Genomic DNA, 27,934 nt, shown 5'->3' with positions numbered 1-27,934 from the left:
CCCTCCCAGGCTGGGCTCTGGCGGTTGGTTGTGAGGAGGCGGTCCCGGAGGAGGAGCCGGGCAGCTCGCTGAGAGCCGCCCCGCTTCGTCAGCCAGCCAGCCAGCCAGCGCCGCTTCCCTTTTTTTCTGTGGGGCGCGCTCCGAGCGCCTGACGGCCGTTGCCTCCTCTGCCGACTTCCTCACTTCGGCTCCCCATGGCCGGCCGCGGGGGGTTTCCTCTCACGCCGCCGCCGCCGCAGCCCGGGGGTCCCCCTCCGGTTGCTTCGGCGGCGCTGTCCGCCCTTCCTCCGCCGGCTCCGGGGCTTTTGCGGGGACCCAGCCCGGCCGGGGCCACCCCGTACCGGGCCATGGGGCACGCGCCTCCGTTCCAGGTAAAGCGGGGGCGGCGGGGCACGTGCTCGCGCGTGTGTTGTGTGTTGAGTTGTTGTTGCGGGTCGTTCTCGAAAGTGTCGCGGAAGGAGCGCGAGGTAGAGGAGCAAGCACGTGGGGACGTCGGGGTTTCGAGACACGTGAAGGGATCGTGGCAGTTTGTGTGTGAGAGAGAGGGGGAGGGAGGGAGCAATGCAGGTGGGGGATACACGTGAAATAGCTAACTCCCTGGAAGGGAGACGTTGCCGTTCCAGGAGTCGGATATGGGGGTTCAAGGGGGGGGCGGCTTGCGGGAGGAGAAAAGGAACGTGTGAATGGCTGGGCATGACTGAGATCGGTGAGGGCAGCAGGTAAGAAGAGTTTTTATCTAAAAGGCCTCCTGGCAGAAGCGAGTTTAGGAGCTGTGCGTGCGGCTACACGGAGAGGGTCTGGACTGTATTTGGCAGAGACGTCCCAGTGTTGGGATGGTTGCTGAGTTCGAGAAGTTGGAGCAATATCAGATAGCGTCTGCTGAGACGGAAAGGCATTTGGGGGTTGTGGGAGAGAAGCAACTGTGAAACTTCCGGCTGGAATCTGAGTTTGTACTTTTTCTTTTCTTTCTTCCTCTTCTCCTTTTAAACCCAACATGTTTTGGTCAGGTTTAAGTTGCCTTGTTTAATGTACTGTACTTTTAATGTGTGGCGTGCTTTTAATTTGATATATTCTAGCCAGTTACAGTGGTACCTCGGGTTACATATGCTTCAGGTTACATACGCTTCAGGTTACAGACTCCGCTAACCTAGAAATAGTGCTTCAGGTTAAGAACTTTGTTTCAGGATAAGAACAGAAAGCGTGCTCCCGCGGCGCAGCAGCAGCAGGAGGCCCCATTAGCTAAAGTGGTGCTTCAGATTAAGAACCGTTTCAAGTTAAGAACAGACCTCTGGAACAAATTAAGTACAGTGGTGCCCCGCAAGACGAATGCCTCGCAAGACGAAAAACTCGCTAGACGAAAGGGTTTTGCGGTTTTTGCGTTGCTTCGCTAGACGAATTTCCCTATGGGCTTGCTTCGCAAGACGAAAACGTCTTGCGAGTTTGTTCGCTTTTTTCTTAAAGCCGCTTGAAGAGGCGCAGTTGCGACGGACCGTGCTTCGCAAGACGAAAAACATCGCAAGACGAAAAGACTCGCGGAACGAACTAATTTTGTCTTGCGAGGCACCACTGTATTTAACCCGAGGTACTACTGTAGTTTATGATGGCTTAAGTAGTTCATTTTAAAGTGTTACGTACCCTCAAACTCTCAAAGTGGTGCTTAAAATCTAAACATAAATTGGAGGGGGGACGGGTCATTGAAGGAAACTGAGGCCTTAGGTTGACACTCAAAAGTAGGTGTCTCTGAATGGAGGTGGAGAAAGTTTGCTATGCACACTGAGGGCTTCTCAATGAAATCCTGTGTATGACTCCGGGAGGGATTTAGATTTCCAGCCTGTGAAAGTCTTGTAATGGTTTTGTGCAGCTGGAGGCTTGGATTGTGTGGAGATGTAGAAAGCGTACAATCAAAATGCTGGTTTTTGTTCTCTAAGCACTAGGTGTCACAACTAGCTATGAAGGCAGAGCTTGTATCTGTTGATTGAGTTTATCAGAACTTGATGTAAAGAGCCACATGGGCTTTCTTAAGCAGGTAAAGAGAAGAGCTTATTTATTGCATTTATATCACACCCTTTCCTCCAAAAAGTACATGGTCTACACACCCCTCCATAATCTCCATAACAACCCTGTGAGGTAGGTTAAGCAAGAGGCAATGACTGGCCCAAGGTCACCCAGTGAGCTTCATGACTGAGTGGGATTTGAACCCTGGTCTCTCAGGTCCTAGTCTTACGCTCTTAACCACTACACCACACTGGCTTCCTAGAGTACTTGTGCTATAGAGCAGCTATATAAATTAAGTAGGTAAATAAATATAGGGAAAGCATATTGTCACTTAGAGAAAGATCTGAAATATTTTCCTTGAAGCTTGAATTTGTACTTTTTGGCTTGTGGCTCAGTCTGGAGCAGAATTCTCAGCCGCATTCTGCTTTCCCCACCACCCAACCTTTGATTATAAAAGTCTTTATATATTAGAAGAGTTGTATTCTCAGCAGTTCTTGAAGTAAGGAGATAGTATTACAATCTTAGGTGGCAGACTGGGGAGCGGGGGGAGGGAACAAGGACACTAAGCAATAATGACAAAGGCGGAGGGACTTCTGGAGGTTAAAAATATTTTGTTGGTTTAGAGAAGCACACTATGGGTACATCTTCCAAGACTGACAGATGTAGATCAGTTGTCCCTTAATGCAGCTTAAAGCACTCTCCTGTGCTTCCAAATGGGATGAAAAGAGTGCCAAGAGGGATTTTGTCCCATGCTTTAAAAGCATGCTGCAAGCATAAAAGTAGGGATTTTAATACATCAAGCCTGTGCAATTTCTAAACCACTAATCTAAATGCAGCCCACCAGCCATGCATAGCGGCCCTCCAGAGATTTGCCAAAGCACCTTGTCCTACTCTGTGCTTTCAACTGCAAGAACTGGCGTGGTGTAGTGAATACCTGCCTGGCGACAGTACATGGGCATGTGGGGGGGGGGCTGCATTCAGCTTGGTGGGCCATCAGTTGTGTAGGCCTGTAATATGTGTTAGTTGTTGTTAATACAGAATCAGGAAATGGTAGCTACTGCAGATTAATTTGCCCAAAATACAAAAGTATGGTCCAGGGTGCTCCTTTTATTTTTGAAGCTTTCCTTTTGGAATTGTGTTAGTCGATTCCATTTTTCAAAAGGCCAGAAAAGACACCCAAAATCACCCAAGGGAATCAAAATAGCAGTAAATAAAGTAGGAAAACATCATATGGTTCTCTATACAATGTTTTTGCATTACAAATGTGTTGAATAAAACACTTTTTAAAGGGGGAAATTCCTTTACAAATCTTTTCAGTGCTCATGGCTAAAAGATTTCTTCCTATTTGAGATAAGTCAGTAGGACCTGTTCATAAACCACCTAAAAAGGTAAAGACTTGTCATTCAGACAGTCACAGTTTTTGAGGTCGTTTTGATCTGTGCTGTCTTATCTTAGGGGGGAAAATTTGGCTATGATACTAAAAGGAAAATACTGTCTTGTCTTCTATATCAGCACTGTGTGTGTGTTTCACACACAACTACATAAGTGCTTCACAGAGCAATCCTATGCATGTTTAGACAGAATTAAGTCTTACTGATTTTGTTGGGACTTGCTACCTAGAAGGTATGCACAGGGTTGCAGCCTTAGTTTGACAGAGTCAGTGTGGGCCACAGGGTCAGTTGGGCTTGGATTAAAAGACCTTGATTTCAGTATTTGCTTCTTCCATTAATTCATTTTGCAGTCTTGGGCAACACACACACACACTGAGCCTTAGTTCCTCTTCTGCAAAATATAAATTGTAGGAGTGAGCGCAATACAGTTGGTACAGAATTTAGCAAACTAAGGATGCAATATAAATTTGTAGTAAGCCAACTATTATTTGCTTCATTTTGTTTGAATTATTTTCCTATACTGTAATTACTAGTGGTATTAATAACAAAGGATCTTGTGTTACTTTAAAGACCAACACATTTGTTGTGGTGTAAGGCTAAAAGCTTTCACGTACCACAGTCTATTTCATAAGATGCATGAAATGCAGTCCTAAAGTGGCAAGCATATCTACCCATGGTTGGCATGGGAGTGAAGTCGATGGAATAAAATGCAAAAAGAGCAGTGACAGTTACCTAAAAGCAAAATAATTGTAGTGACCAATTAACTAGGCAGTGCTTGTGATAACACAGTCATCCTGACATTTGTTAGCTAATTAGCATATACAGTGTGTTTCTTTTTAAAAAAAACACAATCTTGAGTCAAGCCCCAGGTGGCAGGATTGAATTGCCTGATAACTCAGAATTCAGCAGTTTCACACTGAACATTCAAGGATAGCCACCTTAAGGTCAGTTAAAGAGTATTCTGATAGGTTAAAATGTTTTCTAACTGGTTTGTGGATATTGCCATTTCTGATGTTGGATTTGTGTCCCCTTATTTTGTTGAATAGATATTGAACTGTTAGTCCTGTGTAGAATGCAAAAGAGCATTTGTCCAGACACTTGCAACATGCAGATTTGCATTGAGACTGCAATAATACTCACCCACTGAAATAATAATTTTAAAAAAGATTAATGAAGTTGGACTGGTACCCAGGAATAAGACAACCTAAGGCAGCTACTTACCAGCAACACCAGGCCACAGACACAATCACAGGGTCCAGACTCTGCAGCAAACATGTCAATTGTGTCATCATACCTTCCCAGGAAACACTGTTATAGGACCTAATAATAATCCATAATGTAATGGGCTCATTCATTAGCTCAGCTTCTGATGTGATATATGGCACCAGCTTTTTCAAGTAATGCTCCTCTGAATGTTTATTGCAGTCAACGCATTTTGGAGTGGAACTTCCTTCTTCAGGAGTAAACTTAAGACTGTTTGAAGCAACTTACACAAATATTGCCGCCTATCTGGCACCAAAGGAACGATTTTCTTATGGTGCCAGATAGGCACCAATATCTTTGTGTAAGCTGCTTCTGAATGTCTAAGCTTGCTCCTCAAGAAGGAAGTTCCACTCCAAAATGTGTTGACTTAAGGCAGCTTACAGATAAAAACAAGAACCGCTAAAACCATAGAAGAAGCAATGATTAAAAGACAATTAAACATGGATAGAATCTAAAACTATATACATGTCAGGGCTATATACATGTCAGCCCTGACAATACATATATAAAATATATTAAAACCGTAATCTATTAAAACCAAAAGTAATAGTAATAGTGCCTAAAAGTCTGCTAGGCACTTCTGCAAAGATAAACAGGTATTCGTTCGAAGCAACTTTCATACGAAAGAAAGAAGGAATGGCAGAAATATGCACACAGTATCCCAGTTCATGCTTAATGGTAAGCCATTGTCAGAAATAAGCCATGAGTTACTGTGGACAAGCAGTGCAGGTGCTGGCTGCTCTGTTGTTCCCACTTTGCTCTGCCCTGTCTGCCTCCAGGAGAAACAAACCACAGTGCTTGACTTAGTGTTATGTGTGAAATGACACTCGTGGTTGTTTTTTTCCAAACAACCCACAAGAGGAAGCCAAAGTTTGTTCATGGCTCACCACCACTATGGTTTGTTACTCCTGAACAAACCATAAGTGCCCAGTTCACCTAACGCCAGGTGAAGCCTTGTGGTTTGGTTCTGTCAGAGGCAGAATGGGATTGGTTGAGCTATCATGCTCAATCTTTGGATCAGAAACTTTTGTTCTTAATAACTTTGTTTTGGAAAAATCCTTGGTACATGAGGATGTTTGTGCGCTTTTAACATTCCTATGATGCGGGGACTAACGGACAGCAAAAGTGGATCATCTGAGCCCTTATGCTTGAAAAGATAATTATATTCCAAGGCTGGAAAGATAAATACCCACTACCCATTACTCAGTGGTGTGAAGGTCTTACTGCCCTTTCTGCTTTTGAGCATATATTGTGCCCATTTATATATCATATCAATTCTCTATATTAATATACCACATTTAGGAATAGTGGGTTGTTATTGTGGCATTGTGTGTTTTCTTTCTGTTATTACTTTTTTAAAAAGAAAGAAAGAAAAAAGAGCAGCAACTGCCAGCAGACTACTCCTTATGGTAAGCCATGGTTTATTTCTGACCATGGGATAGTGTTGTATGCTTTTGAGGCCAGTTATATGTTCCAAACTCTACAAGCTGCTTTCAGTTATTGTTGTTTTTACTTAAAAGAGAGAAACACTTTAAACCATGAAGCAATTTAGATTATGTAATATTGTTTTAATTTTAAAATAATACAGTGTAGATGAAAAAGTATAAAGTGTTTTGATGGAGGAAGAATGACATGGAACGAAAAAGATAGAATAAGAGTTCTGGGGACTTATGAGTAGCGTCGGATGACTGAATGAGTTCAAACTAAAGCATTATGGAAGTAAAATATAAGGAGTTGCTGAACTTGTGCAGAGCTTATATAGCAAGATTATTACCTCAGAACACTGAAGGTAAGAACCGCGGGGTGGTATCCAGCCACATCATACCTGGAGCACACCCACTGAAATCAGTGGACTTATGTAATTTCCATACCATTGATGTAAATGGTTCTGTGCTGAGTATTGACTTGGTTGGATATTGCTAATTAGGAACAGCCTTCAAAATTGGTAATCAGGGAAACAAGACCTGCATTTTCAAAAAGATAGCTCAAAACATTTATGTATGAGTGTTGAGTGGGCCATTTGAGTCTCCAGATGTCCTCTTGTTGATAGGACTGGAGAAATGTCCATAATGACATGTCTTGACTCCTTGTCTCAACCCTCAAAATAATAATAATAATAATAATAATAATAATAATAATAATAATAATAATAATAATAATAATAATAATAATTCCCTTTTTATGTTATTTATTTCATTCAGAAATAACTTTCTGACTACCAGAGATCATGGGTCCTCCCCCAAGATCATCTGAATCAACACTGGTTGCTGTTAGCTTAACTCCAAGCAAAATCTTAGATATGTCCCAATAACTTTCTTTTGAGAGTATTGAATGAATTTAAGATTTGGGTTTAACTTTTCCTCAAAAAAGCATTTTCCTGTATTATGACACTGCAGTTAACATTCTGCTTAGATGGCGCTTTTTGTAGTACGCTGTGTGGTCTCCTGATTTTATGCTTGCATCCCATCATAATGTGAATTATTGTGCACGGGGTACTGGGGTAAGGGACTGGACTTAATGGCCTGCTGATCCCTTCCAGCCCTATTCTTTTGTAACTGGAACTGGCTTCTCAGCAGTCTCTTCATGCTGTGAAAGTATTAACAAAGACCAGCAGACAAGCATCCCTAGTGGTTAGAATTTGAGGACATTGGCTTAGTTGTTGCATCAATTTCAGACAATGGGAGGTACACACTTTGTGAATATTGGGTGCATCCCATATGAGGAGTGCTTGCTTTGCATTTCAAATGAAGACAGTTTCAAAAGTCTGGTGTGGATTTTTAGCAGTGAGAGAAACTGGGCCTTCAAGTCCCTGCACTTCCTTTGGAGGTGGTAATGCTTCTGTAACAAGGAAGCCGGAAGCAGAAGCAGCCAAGTACAGCAGTTTCAGCAAGTATCAACCTGATGAACCTGCTATGTTGTGCTTTGCAAGCCTCTGACCAGAGGGATGGAGCAGGAAATGTACTACGTGGGATAGGGAAGATGAATTAGTACATGCATTAGGGAACGTTTCTGAAGGCATGGGTGCTTATTGAAGCCTTCAACAGAGAGTATTTGCATATTTTCATTATGAGGGCCAAACATATTTTTTAAGTCCCAGCTGAAATTCACAAGATGCCGTTCTGTAAGCAGAATCTTGGAAATGCATTTCGTTGGATGAGTTTTAAATATGACTCAAATGTTTGATACCATACACAAGTGTCTAGTGGGCTAACCTTTTAATGTCAAGTATTTTATTACTCGCTTTCCCCTTCTTTCCTTGGTCTTCCTGCTGTGACTTTGGATTGCATTAAACCTGTGAAAACCGTTAATGGCAACTGAATGCTGACTCACCCGTGTTGCTACTTAAGTAAATGCACAGGGTGGCAATTAGATTAGATGGCAATTATCAGATGGCAAGCAGAATCTCTGGCTGTGGTTTTGTGTTGTAGAAGGACTGAGACTTACCTACCATGGGACTGGCATGTTATTGCTGTGTAGATGCACCTTCTAAGGAAACTTCAGCATAAACCACTTTGTGTGAAGTTTGTGTTCAGTGTCTTTCACACTTTCTAACAACTTGCAGATGAAAAGAAGAGCTGTCTTGTGTACTAGTAAACTCCCTGTTCTTCCATCATTGATTACATGTTCCAGAGACTAGAGGGAGAAGTGGGCTGAAACCGTAAGGACACTCTAGAATTTTTTCACAGGCTTCTTCAACATCATTCCCAAAGACAAATGAAGACAGCGCTGTATGAGAGACGGGTACGGAAAATAGAGATTGTCCTCAGTAATCAGGGGCAGTAGTTTTCTTTCTGTGCCTTTTAAATCCTATCTCTTCCCACTTTCCCCCTGTTCAGTGTTTTCAATACTGTAGTTCCACAGTAGCTGTGCTGTCATATCAGATTCTGTGCTTGAGATGGTATTTGTGTGTATGTGTAGTTTTACACAGAGAGGAGTGGACGAGTGACTTACGGTCACCTGCAGCCCTATGATTCTGTGGCCAGGAAGGGCCACATTCTAAGCAAAGGAAATGGTCCTAAGCATTTGCTGTAATCAGAAACTTGTATAAGAAAGTAGCAGCTCTTTAAAACTGCAGATGGTTGTCTTAATTCCTTGGGGGAGATGTGGTGGCAATTGAGACCTGCTCCTGTCTGAACTGAGTGTTCCTCTTGGGGGTAAGAAAAAACAGGCTGCAGCAGAACACGTAACTAAGACCGTTGTTTCCCAGTGGATGTTTGTGGTTTTGAACAATAACAAGCAGACAGATGTATAAATTGCCTATGTACGTATAATAGCCACATCTAAGCTACCTAGGCAGCTGTGCAGAATAATTTCAAGTTCATAAAATTATAGGAGACCATCAGATTCATCTTCCACAGAACAAGGCAGAATCATCCACACACATCTTGCTATGTGTCAACTCTCACATTCCATATTACAAGGAGAAAACAAATACATTGTAAATGGTTCAAGCAAGTAAGTCACACATTGCTGGGAAAGGTACATATGCGCTGTCACATCCTTTCTCTTACTGTTTCTAGAATTTCATTTGACCTTGGAAGGTTCCCCCTCCCCCAAGTGATAGCAATTGGAGCCATTTCACACGCTGCACAGTTTGCCACATTATACATTCATTCAGCTTACCTATCCGATGCAGATGTTTGCAAACACATGTTTATCACACTGACAGTATACATGTTTAGATGCACACTTAAAATTTATTGCATGTGCCCCTAAAATTGAAATATGTGGAGAGGCTTTTTCCTGCTCGTGACAGAAAACCATCTGCAAAGTCTTCCCAAGGAAATTCTCTCGTTGGTGTGGAGGTATGGGATCTCAGCAGGATTTCACAGAGCGTGACCCTTGTGTAGCAAATAGGAGAAGTTGCTTTTTAAAAGCGTGTGGATGATACAAAAGGCATCTATCGTAAATGACCACTTCGAAGGGTCCGGTTGCCTTTAACTATATGAATGTGGGCAGTGATGTAGCTGATAAAAGAGAGGGTGAAGAGAGAATGTCGCGTATAAAATGGCACAGCCAAGCAACAGCGGAGTAATGAATATTGCACCATTTGTTTGAAGAATGCTGGGGATTAACTGCACGCCGTCCTTTTCCTCAGCCAAAGTCAACACTGGCCCAGAATATGTAGTAATTGATTAGAGAAAGGAGGGAAGAAATAATTGTGTTGAGGGAGGAGCCTCTTGTTAAGAGGGGCAGTCTGGGAAATTGTGAGGATGCTGGTTATTTATGAATCTGCTTGCTAGAATTGAACCTCAAGGGTCCTTGGAGGGGTAACAGATGCTTGGTTGTTCGTAGCATATTAACATGCTTTATAAATCTTTGGTAGTAACTGGAGTTTATTTAACAGCAAAATAACAGTCCAGAGACTCATAGACCTGTATACATGCTGCAATTTCTATTTGGGAAATCTGCAAGGAAAGTGATTCCACAATCTCTCTGGGCAACTTATTCCGTTACTGACTTGGTGCTCCTGTAGTTTGGAAGTTTATCTCCAGTTGCAACCTATATCTGCCTTTTGGTGCTTTACAGCCATTGCCACTTGTAGCATCTTCCGTGGATGGTAGTAATCAGCATTTATGTAGCATGTTTCACATACATTATCGTCATAATTTTTATGACAACCTTGTTAAGTAGGCTAATATTATTAGCATCGCTTTTCGTAGAGTCTACAATACCCCTGTTGTAGATAGAAAGGAGGAAGGGAGCCAAAGCTGAGACTGTGTGGCTTAATCTGACCCACAGAACAAATTCATAGCCGAGGTGGGATTTAGTTAACTGTGACTCCCTCCTGCCTGACAACGTTTCAGATGCTTGCAAACAGTCAACATATCTCCTTTCATCTTTGTTTCCATAAGTGAGCATACCCATTTCCTCCAGCAGCCTTTCTATGCATGACTTGTCTCCTGCCTGTTCTCGTGCTCATAATGTTCCCTTTGAATGTTTTTCTCCAGTATTCGCTGCTGTGGGCAATCCTTTCACTGTTGGACTTGTATGGTGCTGCCCAACCCCCTTTGCCTGAGTTCTGTTTGGGAGTGGCAGTGGACTGGAGGCTCTGCCTGGGCCTGCTGGGGAGGGATGAAATGTTGCCCTGCTGGCTTGGTGGCTTTGGCAGCTGCGTTAGCTCCTTGGCAGCAGACGCTTGTTTCAGATCCCACAGGGCAAGGGAGTGCAATCCCTTCTGAAGCAGGCTCAAGAGGGCAGGTGTGTATGTGTGCGCATACACAATCAAATGCCCCTCAAAGGACTTAATAAACAAGCCCTGCACATAGGTAACCTGAGCTAAGTTCAGCTGTGAATCATGGCAGATCCAGCATGTGCTTTTCCAATCAAATTAGCAGTTGCCCCCAGATGTCGGGTTGCTGAATTCAGTCCTAGACAAGCCTTTAATAATTACAAGGGCAGGAGAAATGTGAGCAGTGTAGCTTCTCTTGATAATGAGCCCAACAGTTGGCAGAGTTTCTCCTTTTTATGCAGTTCTGCATAGAGCTATTAAATGTGGAAGATGATCCTGGGCCTAGCCCTTGGAGAAATGGCTCCATGGGGTACTGGTGGGAAAGAGTGGCTCAGAGACTCTGCCATTAAAGTTGTGGATGACAACAGGCAAACTTACCTAAATGTAATTATAAGTGCCAGCATTTTTGCTTCTGCTCCTTAAATCACCTGGCAGTCCTAGATTGCTGCCTTGCAGGACATCTCCGGGAGAAGAAAAGACTAAGGAGTAAACCCAAACAAATCTGGAGTGGAGTCCCTAAGGCGGTTGGATGGTATCTTGTCATCTGGGCAGCCCAGGACCTTCATACACACTGCCAAGGCCAGGCATAGGCAAACACGGCCCTCCAGATGTTTTGAGACTACAGTTCCCATAATCCCAGACCACTGGTCCTGTTAGCTAGGGATGATGGGAGTTGTGGTTCCAAAACATGTGGCGGGCCGAGTTTGCCTATGCCTGGCCTAGGCTGTCCCAGGGAGGTTGCTTCAGTACTGCCAATGCAGCAAAAACAACACGGGAGGCAGCAATTATGAGTTACCAGTCCCTGCAGCCGTAGCAGGCACTGTGATTCTCCAGCAGTTTGACTTCACCCCCAAGGTGCACTCCATTGTCTCTTGAAACAGATGGATGCCAACAAAGTCTTAGACAGGGTACAGCATGCAGACTGTGACCTAATTTGCATATAATGCTAGACTAAACCATAGCATAGTGTTATGTGTGAACCCTACCCGGAAGCTATGGTTTGTTTACCACCAGCATACCTTGGTCTGAAGCTATTGCTTGTTGGCTTATGGGACTTTGGTTTGTTTTAATGAAGACTTAGGGTCATGTGCCTCGGTAGAGCAGAAAGTAAAAAAGCTGATCCTCACTAGGTGCAAGAAACAATGGGCGATGATCAAGGCTGACCAAAATCTGTGGTGGTGAATTACAATGTTTTGCCAAATGACCCAAGTTTGTTACAAACACCTGATGTGATTCTGCTGTTTGACTTGTGTAACATACAAAAGATCCTGGTTGTATTGTTATCCTCTGTTAGTATGGTTGGCAGTTTCTATTGTGCAAATGTTTCAGGTGAGTTCAAAAAGCTTTGGAATAAGTCTCTGCAATAGTAACTTATAAAGTGCTATAGAAAGTTGAAAGTGCTTTGTGCATGTTCCTGGGATTCCTTAAAGTAGCCATTCAGAGTAGGTCAGCATTACACACATACTGCAGGCAGGCTACTGTTGACTTTGTGGTTTGAAATGAGATTTGAACTGGGGTTTTCCTAGTCCACAGCTCAGGCTCTTAGCCAGTGTGCTACACCCACAGTATGTGCATCTCCAGGGGTTCTATGGGAATGTCTAGGCAGTGGAAACCTGTAAAAGAATCTGCAGAGGGGCCTCTCTTGTGCAAGAGGTAGAGGGGAGGGTCTTGCCTGCAGTTTTTGTTTGGCTTTGGTTCAGTGGCAATGTTCTTGGGACACTGGAAAGTGTTAAGGGTGTGAATGTTTGTGGAGGAAAGTTCATCTGAGTGCATTCAAGAATAGTAAAGCATTTTAGACTTTTCTCCCCAAGTGCTACCTGAAACTGGAGCTAGAGGGCTGTAGCCTCTTGCACTCACCTTTCCATACCATCCACTAATCCATCATTAGGCGTAAATTTTGTTTTTATCTGATCAAAACAAGTTAATCTGAGATTCTTAAATGTGGGTTAACCACCCAACTGATTATTCATGTTCTTATATTTATAACTGTACCACCAGCAGCAGAAAGCCACCAGATGTGCCAGGGGGAGGGGGCTGAGGTTGTTCTTCCCAATAGAAAACCACTTTTGCTCCATTGTCCATGTAGGCCACCAACTTAGATTAGAGGTTAAGAGAGTGTCTGCTTCCTCTTTCATGTCATTCTTTTGAGCACATAGCAGCTGGGCTTGTCTGCTAAATTCAGGAGAGGGTTCCTATACCTCCTCCTATACACAGAAGGATGAATGCTGGAAAGTGCAGCTTCCCCTGGCATATCATGGTGATGTGAGAACTATACTTACCTCAAATGTTTGCCATCTGTACATTCTTTAATAGCACAAAGTAAATGTGGCAAAGGTAAGTACAGCTGTTACTTAGCATTCTTGCAGTCTTCCAACATTTCTTCTCTTCACACTCGTCTGTACTACAAACTTAAAGCTGGTTTAATTGGCATGGATGTTCAAGAGCTATAGTTTCATAAGAACTCCATGAACTCTCTTTAAGATGCCTATCTTTCCTCTCTGTCCGTGATCTACATTCCCAAGCGGTTCTTTGGAATACCATTAAAACACTTTGCGTTTTTAATGTGGCTCTGCCTGTTGCACTTTGCCCTGCTATGGGAAGTAGAGTGACTTCAGCCAAGCTGCTGCCAATGAACTCTGGTGCGTACAGTGCCTAGTTTCCTAGAATGTCTTTTGTTTTCTCTTGCCAGCGTCCTGGGATTCTGCCTGGTGGCCGGATGCCCATGGCAGGATTGCAAGTGGGATCCCCCTCAGGGCCTCTGTATGGATCACCTTCTCCAATGAGACCTGGAATGCCACAGTCCATGATGGATCCGTTCCGGAAGCGCCTGCTTGTTCCACAGACCCAACCGCCTCCATCACTATCCCAAAGGCGAGGGTAAGTGCATATGTGTCTAAGTGATTTGAGGGGGGTGAATGTAGAATATAGGGTGAGACTGTATTGGTGCTATTTGCAAATAAGATCAATTACATAGCCATCCTGTCTCTACAACATACGTAAAGTAGCCAGCTCCCATTCTTCATTAGACAACTTCCAGTGTCTCCACACACACACACACACACACACACACACACTACTTTACCACACCACTGCTTAATATTTTGGGTTTGCGTTCAAGAAGAGAGATTGTTTTATGTCCCTGACCCCACCCCCTTAATAACCACTGGTAATCCCCTCTCAGTCCATTTTGGAAGTTGATTATATTCCTGGCTATTGTGGTATGCTTTTGCAGTGAGATCCAGAAAAATCTAAGAAATTCCAGGGTGCAAAAGTGTTTCCTTGTTGATTTAACTTGTTAACTGCAGTACAGAGTTTAGAAAGAGCAAAAATACACTTCTCAGCCAGACAAAACAGAAGGGATTGTGCAGATATTGGCTATTAGCTGACAGGCTGAGTGAATACCAAAAAAATGTGCTATGTTGGAGCTTACCAGACCTTTTGGTATCTAGAACAAAGAGGGTTGTTGCAAACCATAAGATGCTGGTGCATATTGAAACACGCACAGCAATGTTATCCACTAGCCATGTGTCAAGATCATGGTGCAGTTTTGGCTAGCTGTTATGAGGTATATTCATATAATTGTTGGCACCATTCATTCCAACACCTTATATCTACCAGATGGTGGGTCTTGACTGAGGCATTATCACATTTATACCAAGTGCAGATCTAGTGGTAAAAATATAGTGCTGATATTACTCTTCACTCCTGCATCCTGGTTTGTCCTCTAAGCCTGACTTGACTCTGGTCTTGACTTCCAGTTTTATTCCTCTGGTCTCTAGGCTCTTGATGGCTTGCTCATCTCTAGTTACTGCCTACACTTGCTGACATGCAGCCCAGTTATATGCATATATACTTGGAATTAAGTCCCACTTAGCTCATTGGGACTCTCCCAAATAAGTGTGTGTAGCATTGCAGATTTGGCAGCAGAAGTACAAATGATACACAGGAGGACCAACAAAATCAAATCTGATTATTTGGGCACCAAATTAACAACCTTTAGAGAACTCCACACGTACCCTCCTCTCCTTCCTTGAACACCTTTTTCTTCTTTATCTTTCCACTTCTTGCCTTATAGCTTGCAGTTCTTAATTAATTTTTTAACAGAAGCAGGCTTGGATGTTTTCAGAGAAAGGTGCGTAGGACCCAAAAGGAAAGGATTTAACCCAAGATGTACAAAAAGAAAATATTTCCTGCAGCTTCTGTATATTATGTTTTATTCGGAACTACTTGGAGAAAATTTAAAGATTAAAATAAGAGGCAATAAAACCAGTAAAATACCTTTAACAGTACAAAAATAGGTAATAATGGCAAGGTTTAAAATGGTCTTGCCCAGATCCTCTAGTCTTCACCAGTGGAACAGTTCTGCTGCTGACAGGAGAGTAGGCAAAAGCTACCACCAGCTGAAACAGAGCATTTGGGGAAGGAGCAGAGCCGGGATGCAAAAGAATTTGCTGGATTGGGAGCTGGCTTCTGCCAGTGCATGACTGCACCAGCTTAGGAGCCAATGTAGTCAAGAGGCTACACATTGGGGCAAAACTACCACCTGAAATGGGTTCAGAAAACCATTCTAATCCAGAGAATCTGAACTGAACCACCATCACTTGTTCCATAACATTGTTCTAAAAGGCATGTCCCAGGCAAGTAGACAATTTCATAGCTCCAAGGAGGGCTTCTTTTAGGAGTGATTGTAATATAGCCTTGTGAAGAGGACCAGGAACCACACTTTGCACAAAGAGGTGTAAATGGTCAGTCAGATAGGCGCAGCTGGCCTCCCTCAGTTAGCTAGAACTAGCAAAAAACATCAAGGTTCCAAAGCACAGATCGTTTGTTGGACTGTTGCAAGGATCTTGACTATGAACTCTGCTTACACCCACAGAAATTCATCCAAGCAAGAACAATAAGACGAGACTGAGGGCAGCTTGGCTAGGGGCATTGTCATTAAAGGGGATTACGGATTGGAGTGGATGTGGGAAATTCTGTCTGCTAAATGCTAAGCAAACATATCAATAGCTTACAGAGCAGTCAAGGGTACAGGATAGAAGCCTAGGACTAATTAAACCGCATATTGCTTGGAATGACTCCACTAGACAATACTGAGCCAATGCAATGAAGATGGAGAGGAATGTGTGCTTTGCTGTCCTTGTTGCCACAGAAGGTCTTCATATGGACTGTAATTAGTGCTTTGTCTAACCCAGCCCCAATCTGTTGTCTTCACCCCTGCTCTACCTTTATCCAGACTCTTAGATTGTCAGCGATACTAAAGAGCGGCATGTTGGGGACAACAGAGTAACTTTGAGCATCTCCACAAAAAGCATTTTTTTGTCGATTTTGGGTAGAACAGACCATTTTGATGAAGCAGCCAAGGATTTCCCCTCACAATAAAAAAACCCCAGTTGCTTCTAGAAATAGCAGCGGAGGAGTCCAGCAGTGTCCCACCTTCATTTTGAACAGATTACCCCTGTAGGAATGATACTGGGACTTAATCCTCTACCTGTTCATGATAGCAGCAACTGAGGTGAACCAAAAGATTTAGGGCAATGTTCTTTGTGTGCAAATTGCTTCTCTCTCTGGATGTCCACTTCCCCCGTCCCCTAGATACTGTATGTGACTACTAGTTCCCAGCACTGAAGGGTGGGACTTCTGAGACATCACGATGTGGTTGGCCTGGGGGCCTTGAATCCACCCAAGTTCTGTTTTCAGTTAGTTAGAACCAAGGTCACTTGCCAGGCCTTTCCAACCCCTTCTAGGCCCCTGATCTATCTTGGAATTGAAGCATGTTTAAAATGGAATGACTCAAAACGAGAGTGAGAAATGCACTAATGACAATCTGAATTCTCTGTGACCTATCTCAGGAACTCTGTAGTACACCCCTCTCCTCTAAGCCTAGGGAGACTGCTATGTGCACATTTTCTGCCTTTGTCTTTTAAGCTCAATGTTACTGTGAATAACGGCAGCTCGGGCTGCCTGCTTTCTTCAAGCTAGCCAGCTATTTCTACATACTTGGAAGACTTCTAGGTATGCAGAAGTATGTAAGCTTTGTCAATGAAAGAACATAAAGTTCCCCCTCCCCTGGCGTTCAGCCCTGTGTGGACCAAGTATTCTCGTTGGTTTCAAGGAGTCATATAATTTTAGTTGTCAGCTGGAAAGCCAGGGGTGAAGTGAGGGAATTGGCCTTCTTGAACCCTTAACAGCTAACAGTTTTTGGGAGAAAGCTTGGTTTGGTACTTCTCTTAGGGGGTGGGGATACTTTAGCAGTTTCTTTGCAGGTTCTACTTGTCTCCACCAATTTCCTGACCTGCACACAGTTTTCAAAAGCAATAACTGTGTACTTTCCCAGAAAAAGCTGAAAAACAATTTACGTATTTGGTATTTATAGGCTACATTTCCAGTGTTCAGAGTGCTCCTTACAACTTACTTCAGCAATCCTTAAAATAGCTTTGCAAGGTATCCCAGCATTATCCTCCTGTTACAGAAGGGAGAGTGGAAAAAGAGTGACTTGCGTAATATTATCAGCTCCCAGTGGGTCCAGATTCTGTGGCTCTTACATGTTTTTTTGTTGATGGAAAATCAGATAGCTAAGATTAAGCAGCACCCCATTCACCCCCATTCTCATTATGATATGGGTTTTTGACTCCCTTCACTACTATATCCTCCACTCCCCTTCTGCTAAGCTACTTCTGCTGAGCTTGACTTTCATCTGTTCTTCTCTCATGCTCCTCACAAGTCCTGCTTGGCCTGATTTTACCAGCTGTTTTTAAAAACAAATGGGATGCAAATGACATTCAGTTTCTTGGCAAGTCCTCCTCGGCCAGCTTAATCCAAGGAAGGAGATGCATAGAGAAACAAGCAGCTGCACACATCTGGCATCCAGGCTTCAGGGGCCATGTTCTACATGGTAGAAGTGGGGGAGTAAGTCTATTGTCTTGTTGGATTGCCATTTCAGATGCCAGAATATGATCCCTTTGTTAATTTGAGCTCCGTAGCTGTTCCTTTCCTTCTGTGGTGGGTTAAAGGCGCAGTTCTGTTCTGTGGTGCTGCAGGCAGGGTTTCATTTCCCACTGTATGGGTCTGAAATATGCTCTCTCCTGCCTTTCCTTTCGAATAACACAACTCTGACAACAGCCACAAAATAAATTGCACCCACCTTGAAGCTATTTGCCCTGGAAGGGAAGTTGCTCTTGGTATCTAGGAGTCCCCCTCCAAGGAAAATTTCAACATTGGGGGCAGTTTTGTTGGAGCTGCAGTGTGGGTGGTGGGTGGGTGGGAGGTTGAAAGCCCAACTGTGCTATGGTTATGATCCAGATCAGGATGCGGGTGGGAGTAGCAGCAGCTATTTTATTTTTTAAAATAAAAATAAATATGCACATGGTGAAATGTGAATGCATTTTTTTAAAAAAAATAGTTTGGCCTGTTACAAAATAGAGTTTGAAATGTGGCAGTGAGTCTTCAAAGAGTATCATTCTCAACACGAAAATGATAAATAAGCTGAAATCTGAATAAAGCCAAAGCATATGACCCTTGCGGTATTTTTGAGGGAAGGGTAGGACAGGCACCTATTAGGAATATTACAAAAGCCATAATGTTCCCAAAGTTCTAAGTTAGCTGGTTCATAATATGAATTTGAACATCTCAAAATGCTCAGATATATTATGACTCAAACATTTTTTCTGACATTCCACTCCATCAAGGAATGTACAATGAGATTCTGCACATGTGCAAAAAGTATGTTTAATGAAATCGAACATTTCACTGAACATCCAAGCAAATCACACAACCATTGATGGTGGTTTCTGTTCCTTCCATTCTTGGACACTAATAGTAGCTCAGACAGAAGACATGCCCCCCCCCCCGATTTTTTAAAAAAGGGAAAGCTGTGGGGAATGGTGTATTACAGGTCCACAAAACACAATGCAGGGAGATTGCCAAGTGATGAGAATAGCAAAGCTATACAGTCCCTAGGTTTATCTGATTAGGCAACAGGAAACGCCTCAAATCTGACTGACCTGCTGCATAAGCAAAGTACCTTTCTTGGCTTGCTAAATCATCCTTCCTGCCTCTGTTTTCCTGATTTCCCCCCCTTATTGTGAAGTAAAAAACTATCACCGTTGATGACATAGCTACACATTCTCCTGGAGACAAGCACAGAGATTGGTATCAAGTGTATTCTGATCCCCACTCCCTGCACAAATGTTCATCATCTGAGTTTCAGGGTTAAATGCAAATCAGATGCTTTTGCTACTAGAGCTACATATTTTTATTTTTATTTTTACTATTAGAGCTGGTACTGGAGCTAGGAAAGAAGATGCATTGAAAATAATTTCCTTTTATGCCAGTTGTTTTCCTTCCTTTGCAAGCCAACTCTGAATCAAGCTACATGGAGTTTGTTTATCACTATTTTTAAAGCAGGGAAGATGTTTTAGCTGATACAGGGGGAGCTATATTATAGAATTCCCTGGGACACACAAGTAAAATGTTTGAAATTCATTCCAGTTGCGTAGTTTGGGCTTTCCATACATGTGGATATTAGGTACCAGATTCTAGACTGTTTTTGGCCTCTTAACAGCTTGCTTTTTTGCACAATTCTTGCAGGCTCAAAAGGAGGAAGATGGCAGACAAGGTCCTGCCACAGAGGGTAAGTGTTCCTTGTCTGAGAGAGCTCTTAGCCTCAATGAAGGATGCAGGCAGTAGGCACATGTGGTGGAAATGGGTAGAAACGGATTGCAGGGCTCAAGGCCATGCCAGCTCTTTCTAGAAAAATTATTCAGGTGTGCAGTTTTTTTGAGTGAGCTGTTCCTATGTAGTTGTGGAATGGGAGGATAATAAACCCAGTATTTTAGAGGGTGTTGGAACATTTTGCTGCATATGTCACAGCTGTTCCCACTGGGAATTCCAGTCCATTATTACAATTGTTAATCAACTTTAATTTGCAAAGTAATTCACTGATTATCCTCAAAACAATCACAGAAAGGGCAATAGTGATTGTGAGATGGAAGGATATTGACCCTTTGCTAAAGGGGGATAAAGCTTTATTGTCCCCTTTTCCCAATGATATGCAGAGCAGGGATAGGTCAGCCTTCGTGCTGGGAATGATGGGGAACATGATGCAAATCTTGGATAATTGTCCACATTGAAATTCCCCTTCTGTGTAATTACTCAGAGGCAAAGGATGCTTGTCTTGATAGAGATGGCATTCTGATAGACTCTGTCTTCACAGATTCGTGAACTAGTCCCAGAGTCTCAGGCCTACATGGATCTGCTGGCCTTTGAGCGCAAGCTGGACCAGACAATTGCCCGCAAGAGGATGGAAATCCAGGAGGCAATCAAGAAACCTTTGACGGTGAGGAGGGATGGAAGGAGACTGAGTTAGTCAAGTCCTTCAGGGATGGAGAAAGCGAAAAGATCAGTTCCTTTGGGGTGTTCCTTGGCAGTCTGAGGCTTCAGTTATAGAAGCAACTTAAACTGCCAGCTCAGATTGCCTTGGGAAGAAGGACCAGACCTGTGGAAAGGAATTGGTGTGTGGTTGAATTGATCCTATTGCTGTCCTTAGTGAATGTTTCTCTCCAAACTTCAGCAAAAGCGGAAGCTTCGCATTTACATCTCCAATACCTTTACGCCTGGCAAGGAAGAATCTGAAGGCAGTGAACGCATAGCTTCGTGGGAACTTCGTGTGGAAGGCAAACTCTTAGACGATGTAAGGCTGAAACATCCTTGCTGATAGGTAGCTTTGTGGAAAGTGGCTGATGTAGGCTTCCCTGGAGATTGGTTCAGGGTAAACCCCCTATATCACTCATACATGCACACATGGGCGCACCCAATTATCTCAGCTCGCCAGCTCTGCACCCTTAGCTGTTGTCCATACAGGAGTCGTCTTGTGTGTCTTCCCTTCACCTTGTCCTGCTTGTGCAAACCAAAACCTATCTACTTCAACATCCTGTTTCCCACTGTAGCCAACCAGATGCCTATAGAAAGCGAACAAGCAGACATGAGGGCAATAGAGCTCTCCTGCTGTTGTTGCTCAGCAGGAGTTTCCTGGAACCTGCCCCCTGCCCATTCATTTTTTAAAAATTACGTCTTTTGTTGACTGCCCTGATTCCAGGGGCAAGTTACGTATTTTTGTTTGATCATATTTGAGTTCCTTAAGAATTCTTGGGTATATACTATATGGACATGATAATTTGCTAATTTTTAATTGTCATTAAGACCTGGAACTTCATCTCTTGATACAGTTATTTGTTTTAGCTCTTCTGACTCCCTTCTGGAAAAAGACAGTTTGATGTTTCCCTTTCAACTTGGCCGCATGTTAGCACCATAAATCCCCACCTCCCAGAGTTTGGATTGACAAATCTAATTGAAAGGATCCAAATGATCTCATTGCTGAAGAACATAGCAGAAGTCCATTATTTCAGACTCCACAACACTAAGGACTGTTCCTCATTTAACTGGCAACCTTCATGGAATGTAGACTTTATAAAATTCCCAGTTCTTCCAGAGCTTCTTTCTCCCCAGTCTCATAGAAAGGCCCTCATTTTATTCAGAAAAGCACAATAACAGTGATGATGTCAGTAGTGGCTGTATTGCTCCCAACATTGCGCAAGCTAAATGAAGTCCCTCATTGGCAGAGTTGGCCCCGCTTGTTTGTTCTTCACTTTTAGAGATGTGTTTTTGGCAGCGGTGCTGTCTGTGTGCTTCTGGGAAAGGCGGGGCTCAGTTTCTCCTGTGTCTTTCTATCTCAGCCAAGTAAACAGAAGAGGAAGTTCTCATCCTTTTTCAAGAGCTTGGTCATTGAGCTGGACAAAGAGCTGTATGGCCCAGACAACCACCTGGTGGAGGTAGGTGACTTGGTGCATGTTGCGTGCTGGGAAATGGGAGGCAGCTCAGAGGAGCAGAAATACACAACTGGGGCTGAGAACAGCCCTGTTGACCGAGAGGGATGATAGGCCTCATTTGCAGATGATTGATCAGGTCCGGGAATCATAATTGCTGGAGAGAACAGTTTCCAAGGAGGGGTCAGATGGTGTTCCTGGATTTGGTTTAAGATGAGCTATGTACTGGCATCACGGGGTTTTATCCAGCTAAGTTCTGTTCCCCCCACCAATAACCAGTGTTCATTTCTGTAGAACTTTCCATTGCATACAGAATGCTTCCAGTACTGTCTCGGTTATCTTCACCGCAAACCTGTTTGGTAAACTAGGTTCTGTGCTACCTTGGGAGCTTAATGACTGCATCTCCCATGTCCAAACCAACAGTTTACTCACTCTCTGTGTGGAGCCCTGTGCTAGTATTCCTAGAGAAGCCTTTGCATATGGTGATCTCTACCACTTCACACAACATAGACACATAACGGCACACTTACTGTAGTTAAAGGTTCCCGAGTGTGTGTGTCCATAAGATTGACATATAAAAAAAGAACTTTCCTTTAGCACAGGTGCTATTGAAGTGTCTTCAGTGCCTTTTTACGCCATTGTTAGAACTGCGATATTTGGCAGTCTCAGTGACTTCATTTAAAGTGCTTTTGGATTAATTGAACAGCATTGGAGAGGCTTGCATAGTTCCTTCAGCTACCGGGGATGGAGTAAGGGTAGTGGATAAGGCTGGGCTGTTTCCCATCTGTGTTCTGTTGATATTTGAGATGATAATAGTATAAAAACTTCTGTAACCCCACCTGATTAGAAGAGCAAGGGTAAAACATGAAAAACAATCATTAAAATATCAGCTACTGTGTGGTAAAATGAACCAGTTTGTTCCCCATGTTTGTCTTGCACTATCTCAATATGGCTTTTTCCCTCTCAGTGGCACCGGATGGCCACAACCCAAGAGACAGATGGCTTCCAAGTCAAGCGCCCGGGCGATGTCAATGTGAAATGCACCCTTCTGCTCATGCTGGATCATCAGGTAACAGGGAACAAGCGCCAGTAGGTGGTGAGAGCAGGCAAGTTGTAGTGCCCTGAAATTATCAGGTTCCCATCCACATTACTTTCATGGCACAGTCCAGCTTTGAGATGGGAGGAGATACAGCAGTACTAGATCAGAAGCTTCTTTCTCCATATTTTATTATCACAAATCGTGTGGCTTTACTTCCTCCAGCTTTATGTACAGCTGTTCTCCTTCTTGAGGATACCATAGTATTGTGCTGAATTTGGATTCCTATTAATCTCAGTGCTTGTGATTAAAAAAGTAAGTTTCCAGCCCAAGTAGGACTATGAAGATAGAACTGAGAATGAGAAGGCACTGGGTTCAGAGGCTGGTGCTCTTGCAGACTTTCTGTTGACTGTAATTCATTTGGAGTATGAAAACAGACTTCCTTTTCATGAATGTTTCTGCTTATGGATTAGAACTGGTGGGTGGGGTGGGTGGTTCAGAGGCCTGGCCAGAGTCCGCCTGGGATAACCACTTGGCTACAGATCGTCTCTCTCTCTCTTGATGGTTATTCAGATGGGTTCCATTAATCATTCCTGATTTGGAGATGCAAGCAGGTTGCAACACTCAGATTGTTCTGAGGTTACAGAGGACCCTACTTCAAGTGCATATTAACCAGGCAATATTACCCTTGCAGCCTCCCCAGTACAAGCTGGATCCCCGTTTGGCTCGCCTTCTGGGCGTTCACACCCAGACTCGGGCCAGCATCATGCAGGCTCTGTGGCTCTACATCAAGCACAACAAGCTCCAGGACAGTCATGAGCGAGAATACATCAACTGCAACCGATACTTCCGCCAGGTCAGTAAATACATGGCTTGCCTCCCTGCCCCATCTCTTCTTGCTTCCCACCCCACCCTTTGCCTCAGGGCTTATTCATGGCATGCTCTCTTTATCCATTCTAGATCTTTGGCTGCATCCGCATGCGATTCTCTGAGATCCCCATGAAGCTGGCGGGGCTCCTGCAACATCCAGATCCCATTGTTATCAACCATGTGATCAGGTAGGACTGGCGTGGCAGGAGCTGAAACTGAGCAAGCTCTTAATTCAGGGGTGGGAATCTGGGGCTATTGATGTTGGTGGCCTGTAACTCCCATCATTCCTGATCGGTGGCCTTGGTAGCTGGGGCTGATGGGAGATGGAGTCCAGCAACACCTGGAGGGTTTCAGATCTGAAGAGGCTCCCCATCTGTGCTCTGATTGGTTGCTATCTCTCTCTGGAATGCAGCTTCCATCAGAGAGAGAAAGGGGAGATAGTATAATCTCAGTCATGGTAATATGTGGGGGGACCCCACCTCTTCCATGGACAATCATATTTGGCCTTGGGACAAGCCATGTGCTTCTTGAGTTCCCATCTGTGAAACGGGAATAATGTTGGCTTGCTTCATAGAACTGTTTGAGAAGATAAACAATAAATATTTATAAAAATTAGTATCAGGGTAGGGTGGAGTATTTCTCCGGGGCATCTGAAGGAGATGCTGTTGATGTATGTAGGAAGTGATGGAAGATTTCTGCCACTGGAGCAGCATATATAAATGTGGTTTTTGTGTGTGCATGTGTGTCAGAACTAGTTTCAAGCCTAAAAAAGATTAGTTTTTCTGTAGTATCCTTTTGAAAAGACTGTGAGGTCCATTTATTTTACTTTCTGAGGTTGATGTGTTTTCCTGCTTATGAAATTTGCTATGATGTGGTTTCATTGTCTGCTTTAATTTCTATATTATAATTCTTCCTTGAGTCCAGGAAAGGCAGCATATGCATACTTCAAATAAATAAAAATATTTTTGGAACATGCTATATTAGTTTCCTTGGATTAATATGTATTTGTGCATCCTAATTTGGGTGTACCCCTGCCATTCAGATTACTCTGTTTCTCCTCTGTTGAAGCCCTCAGGGGTGTGAGAGAGTCAATTCCTAACCCTAATGTTTGTGGGGTGCTGGTGAAGGAACAGCTCTTGGGGAGATGTAGATTCTCAGCCCTCATCCCAGCCTCCTGTCCCCACCCACCCCTCCAGTGTGGACCCTAATGACCAGAAGAAGACTGCCTGTTACGACATTGATGTGGAAGTGGATGACCCTTTGAAGGCCCAAATGAGCAACTTCTTGGCCTCCACTACCAACCAGCAGGAAATTGCCTCCCTGGATGTCAAGGTAGGTCCCTGGTGACCATTGGGGCAGGAAGCAGAATCAAGCATACCACCTCACATACTTTGGGGGTGCTGTAATGCTCGCCTTGCCCTGCAGGGGCACTCAGCTTATCCCCAAAATATAAGCAGGGGATGCCTCTACCTGTTTTCAAGATTGTGCGACATTTACCCATCCAACCTGGCTTTGGCAATCTAATATTTTGTATTAATTTCAAATTCTGTACTTGCAATAAACAGTGCAAGTAAAGCAAGGTTGTGCAAGTTGTCCCATTTTTGTTGAGTAGGCTGCACGCCTTGTTTTCCTACATATTGAAGTAGTTTTGTATAATCTGAAATTCTGAATTCTTTTTTGGGGGTATCAGAAAAGCATTGACTCTGTTACACAGCAAGTAGGTAGGATTTGGTCTCTTAAGAGCAGGGGGAATGGGGAGGAGCCAGTTGGCAAGCTGTGAAAAGACTGGCATCTGGAGAGTTGGAAGTCTAGGCAGATGGCTGGCTCTCTTCTTGCTGTCTGTAAACAGGTGGGCTAGGAATCTGCATGGCAACCAACAGAACTCATGACAGATTGGATTCAGAGTGTTCAGAACATGGAGTTGATTTTGGAAGTGGGATTTAAACAAGGTTTCTAGCTCTGACAAACAGAGACCAGTGATGGCAGCAGAACATCTCACCTCCAAGACCATCCAGTCCTTAACTCTATACATTTTTCCTTATCTTGCTCTCTTCCTCCCACCTTTTTTCTACTCTCTCCCATCTGCAAAATTATGCAAACCCATTGCATAATCATTGCTGACTAAGCATGCTAACCTAATTTGCGAAAGTATTGTACTGCAAAAAAATATATAGCAGGGATCCTTATTCTAGAACTCTGGTTATATAGCTTGCTCTAGCCTAAGGGGTTAGTAAAAATTACAGTGAATGCACATAGACCTGGGGGTGGGGAGAGACTGTGCCTGAAGGGCTGGCGATTATGGCGGAACAAAGAAAGGAGGGCAGGCTTGAGAGGAAGTTAAACGATATAGAAAACTAGGCACTTAATCTTTCCAATACTTTGTGTCTATATCTGATACTCCTTTCTCTTTAGGTCTTCCTTCCCTACCCCAAATTGTCAGGCAACATGAAGCCATTGCTTTATGGTGGAAAGTGCTTCCATTATTCTTACCTCCAAATGTCATACTTCTGTCTCTACTGCTTTCTTCCCTGTTGCCCTGTGCTGGCCCAAACCTGCAGGCTCCTGAATCAGTAGTCAGGACTTATTCAGTTTGAGGAGCACTTCTTTTCCTTCATCAGAACCCCCTATATCTTTTATTCACATTTAGATCCATGAAACCATTGAGTCGATCAACCAGCTGAAGACACAGCGAGATTTTATGCTGAGTTTCAGCAACAATCCCCAGGACTTCATCCAGGAGTGGATCAGATCTCAGCAGAGGGACTTGAAGGTAAATTTAGGGACTGGGCTCTGAAGAAAAGGACTATCAGCACAATTCTATGAATGTCTGCCCAGAAGGAAATCCCAGTGAGTTCAATGGAGCTTACCCCCAGGGATGTGTGTGTATAGGATTGTAGCATAAGAGTATGCATGGTAGTGCTGGGGGTCCTCTTGCATAACACAGCTTCGGTGCTACAGCTTCTACAGCTTCACATGCTCTCAGACCACTCGCTGCACCCGAAGTCATTCATTTATTTGCATCTTGCTTTTCCACAAGATTGTTCCCAAGGCATCTCAAGACATAACAAATGAAGAGCAATAAATATAATTCAGATATGAACACTTGGAAATAATCAGTATTAATATGCAAGCACACTAATCCATGGAACAGGGAAAAAATGGCCAAATGCAACAGCAAAAGTAAACACAAGAGCAAATAAAAGCCTGGCACAGAAATAAAAATAGCACAAATGCAAGGCCAAAGATCTCTGTGTTCCACAAAAGCAACACCGGGTTCCCATTAAGTTATATTCCCGCTTGTGACCCTTGTAGGACAAGACAGTGGGAATGCCCAGGCCTTTGATGTTAGTCTCTCTCCGTGCTCAGCCCAATTCCCTATATGTAAGCCAGGTCTAACATGTTCCCTGTCTTTTGTCCACCTGGTCTATCCCTTCCTCCTTTGTCAGTTAAAAGAATTCAGGAACGTTTTGATTCTGGCAGAAATGTGTGAAGTAAATCATTGATGTATTCCAGCTGGAAATGTGGTATTTTGAAACTAAGAGATACCAGTGCCATGTTTGTGAGCATCTCATTGGCCTGTTGCGCACATTGCTGGGTTATAGTGACACTGAACAAGGCAGTTTTAGTAATCTTGCTGCGGTCTCTGTTTTGAAACTCTCTGAACATTGGCAGCACAGGAAATAGCTTCCCCTTTCCCCCCATTTTGCTCTAGATCATCACCGACGTGGTTGGGAACCCTGAAGAGGAGAGGCGTGCGGAGTTCTACCAACAACCGTGGATGCAGGAGGCTGTTGGGAGACACATCTTTGCCAAGGTTTGAAGAGGCTATTTCTGCAAAGTGTTTATATGGCATTCCCTATTATTTAAAGTCATGCGGCATCTTCCCAACCTGGACTTGGCCATGGAGGGAGGATGTTATTTTCAGTTCCAGCACATCCCCACACCCCAATAATCGCCTTTCTGGCTTTCTTTTTGCCCCTTCCCTGGATTCCTTTTGTACTGCTGCTTAACAGCTGATCCCAGTAAGTGATCTACAGCCTCCACTTGCTCCGTTCTTCTCCCATTTACTTTCCTCAGTGATTGTACACCTGAGAATCAGACTCTTGCCCTTGGAGAGCAAGGAAGGCCTCACTGTGCTTCTGCCATGGGAGGCAAAACGTATGCCTGGCTGTGCTTATTTGCTCCTGCTCATCACTGTGACCGTCTTGTATCTTCCAGGTTCAGCAGCGCAGACAAGAACTGGAACAAGTGCTTGGCGTTCGCCTTACCTAGCGCTGCCACCTTCAGCACCCCTTCTGCACCTTGTGGTACTTTGGAATGGACC

General features: G+C 43.6%; 1 protein-coding gene across 3 annotated transcripts; it reads left to right on the top strand.

Annotated features, from left to right (window-relative positions):
• Positions 1-32: 32 nt before the first annotated feature.
• Positions 33-27,934, top strand: SMARCD2 (SWI/SNF related BAF chromatin remodeling complex subunit D2). Of its 3 annotated transcripts, none has more exons than XM_081166518.1 (13): positions 33-371; positions 13,571-13,758; positions 19,471-19,513; positions 20,096-20,218; positions 20,453-20,572; positions 21,615-21,710; positions 22,672-22,773; positions 23,435-23,596; positions 23,701-23,798; positions 24,738-24,942; positions 26,258-26,380; positions 27,323-27,424; positions 27,829-27,934. In XM_081166518.1, the coding sequence occupies exons 1-13, from the start codon at positions 195-197 to the stop codon at positions 27,880-27,882; spliced, it is 1,593 nt and encodes a 530-aa protein (XP_081022644.1). In that variant the 5' UTR covers positions 33-194; the 3' UTR covers positions 27,883-27,934. The 3 variants fall into 3 exon arrangements, with proteins under 3 accessions (XP_081022644.1, XP_081022645.1, XP_081022646.1); XM_081166519.1 differs by having other exon boundaries at positions 37-371; positions 24,807-24,942; XM_081166520.1 differs by lacking the exon at positions 33-371 and adding an exon at positions 1,994-2,026.

The sequence above is a fragment of the Podarcis bocagei genome (assembly GCF_964188305.1).
Source record: "Podarcis bocagei genome assembly, chromosome: 13".
Lineage (NCBI taxonomy): Eukaryota > Metazoa > Chordata > Lepidosauria > Squamata > Lacertidae > Podarcis > Podarcis bocagei.
This window is presented reverse-complemented; position numbering and strand designations above follow the sequence as displayed.

What these genes read in the sequence shown, in the direction of transcription:
- SMARCD2 (XM_081166518.1), top strand. Translation starts at nt 195, where the DNA reads ATGGCCGGCCGCGGGGGGTTTCCTCTCACGCCGCCGCCGCCGCAGCCC. An exon ending in TGCTCATGCTGGATCATCAG is followed by an intron (nt 22,774 to 23,434) that starts GTAACAGGGAAC and finishes TTACCCTTGCAG; the next exon opens with CCTCCCCAGTACAAGCTGGA. An exon ending in CTCAGCAGAGGGACTTGAAG is followed by an intron (nt 26,381 to 27,322) that starts GTAAATTTAGGG and finishes ATTTTGCTCTAG; the next exon opens with ATCATCACCGACGTGGTTGG.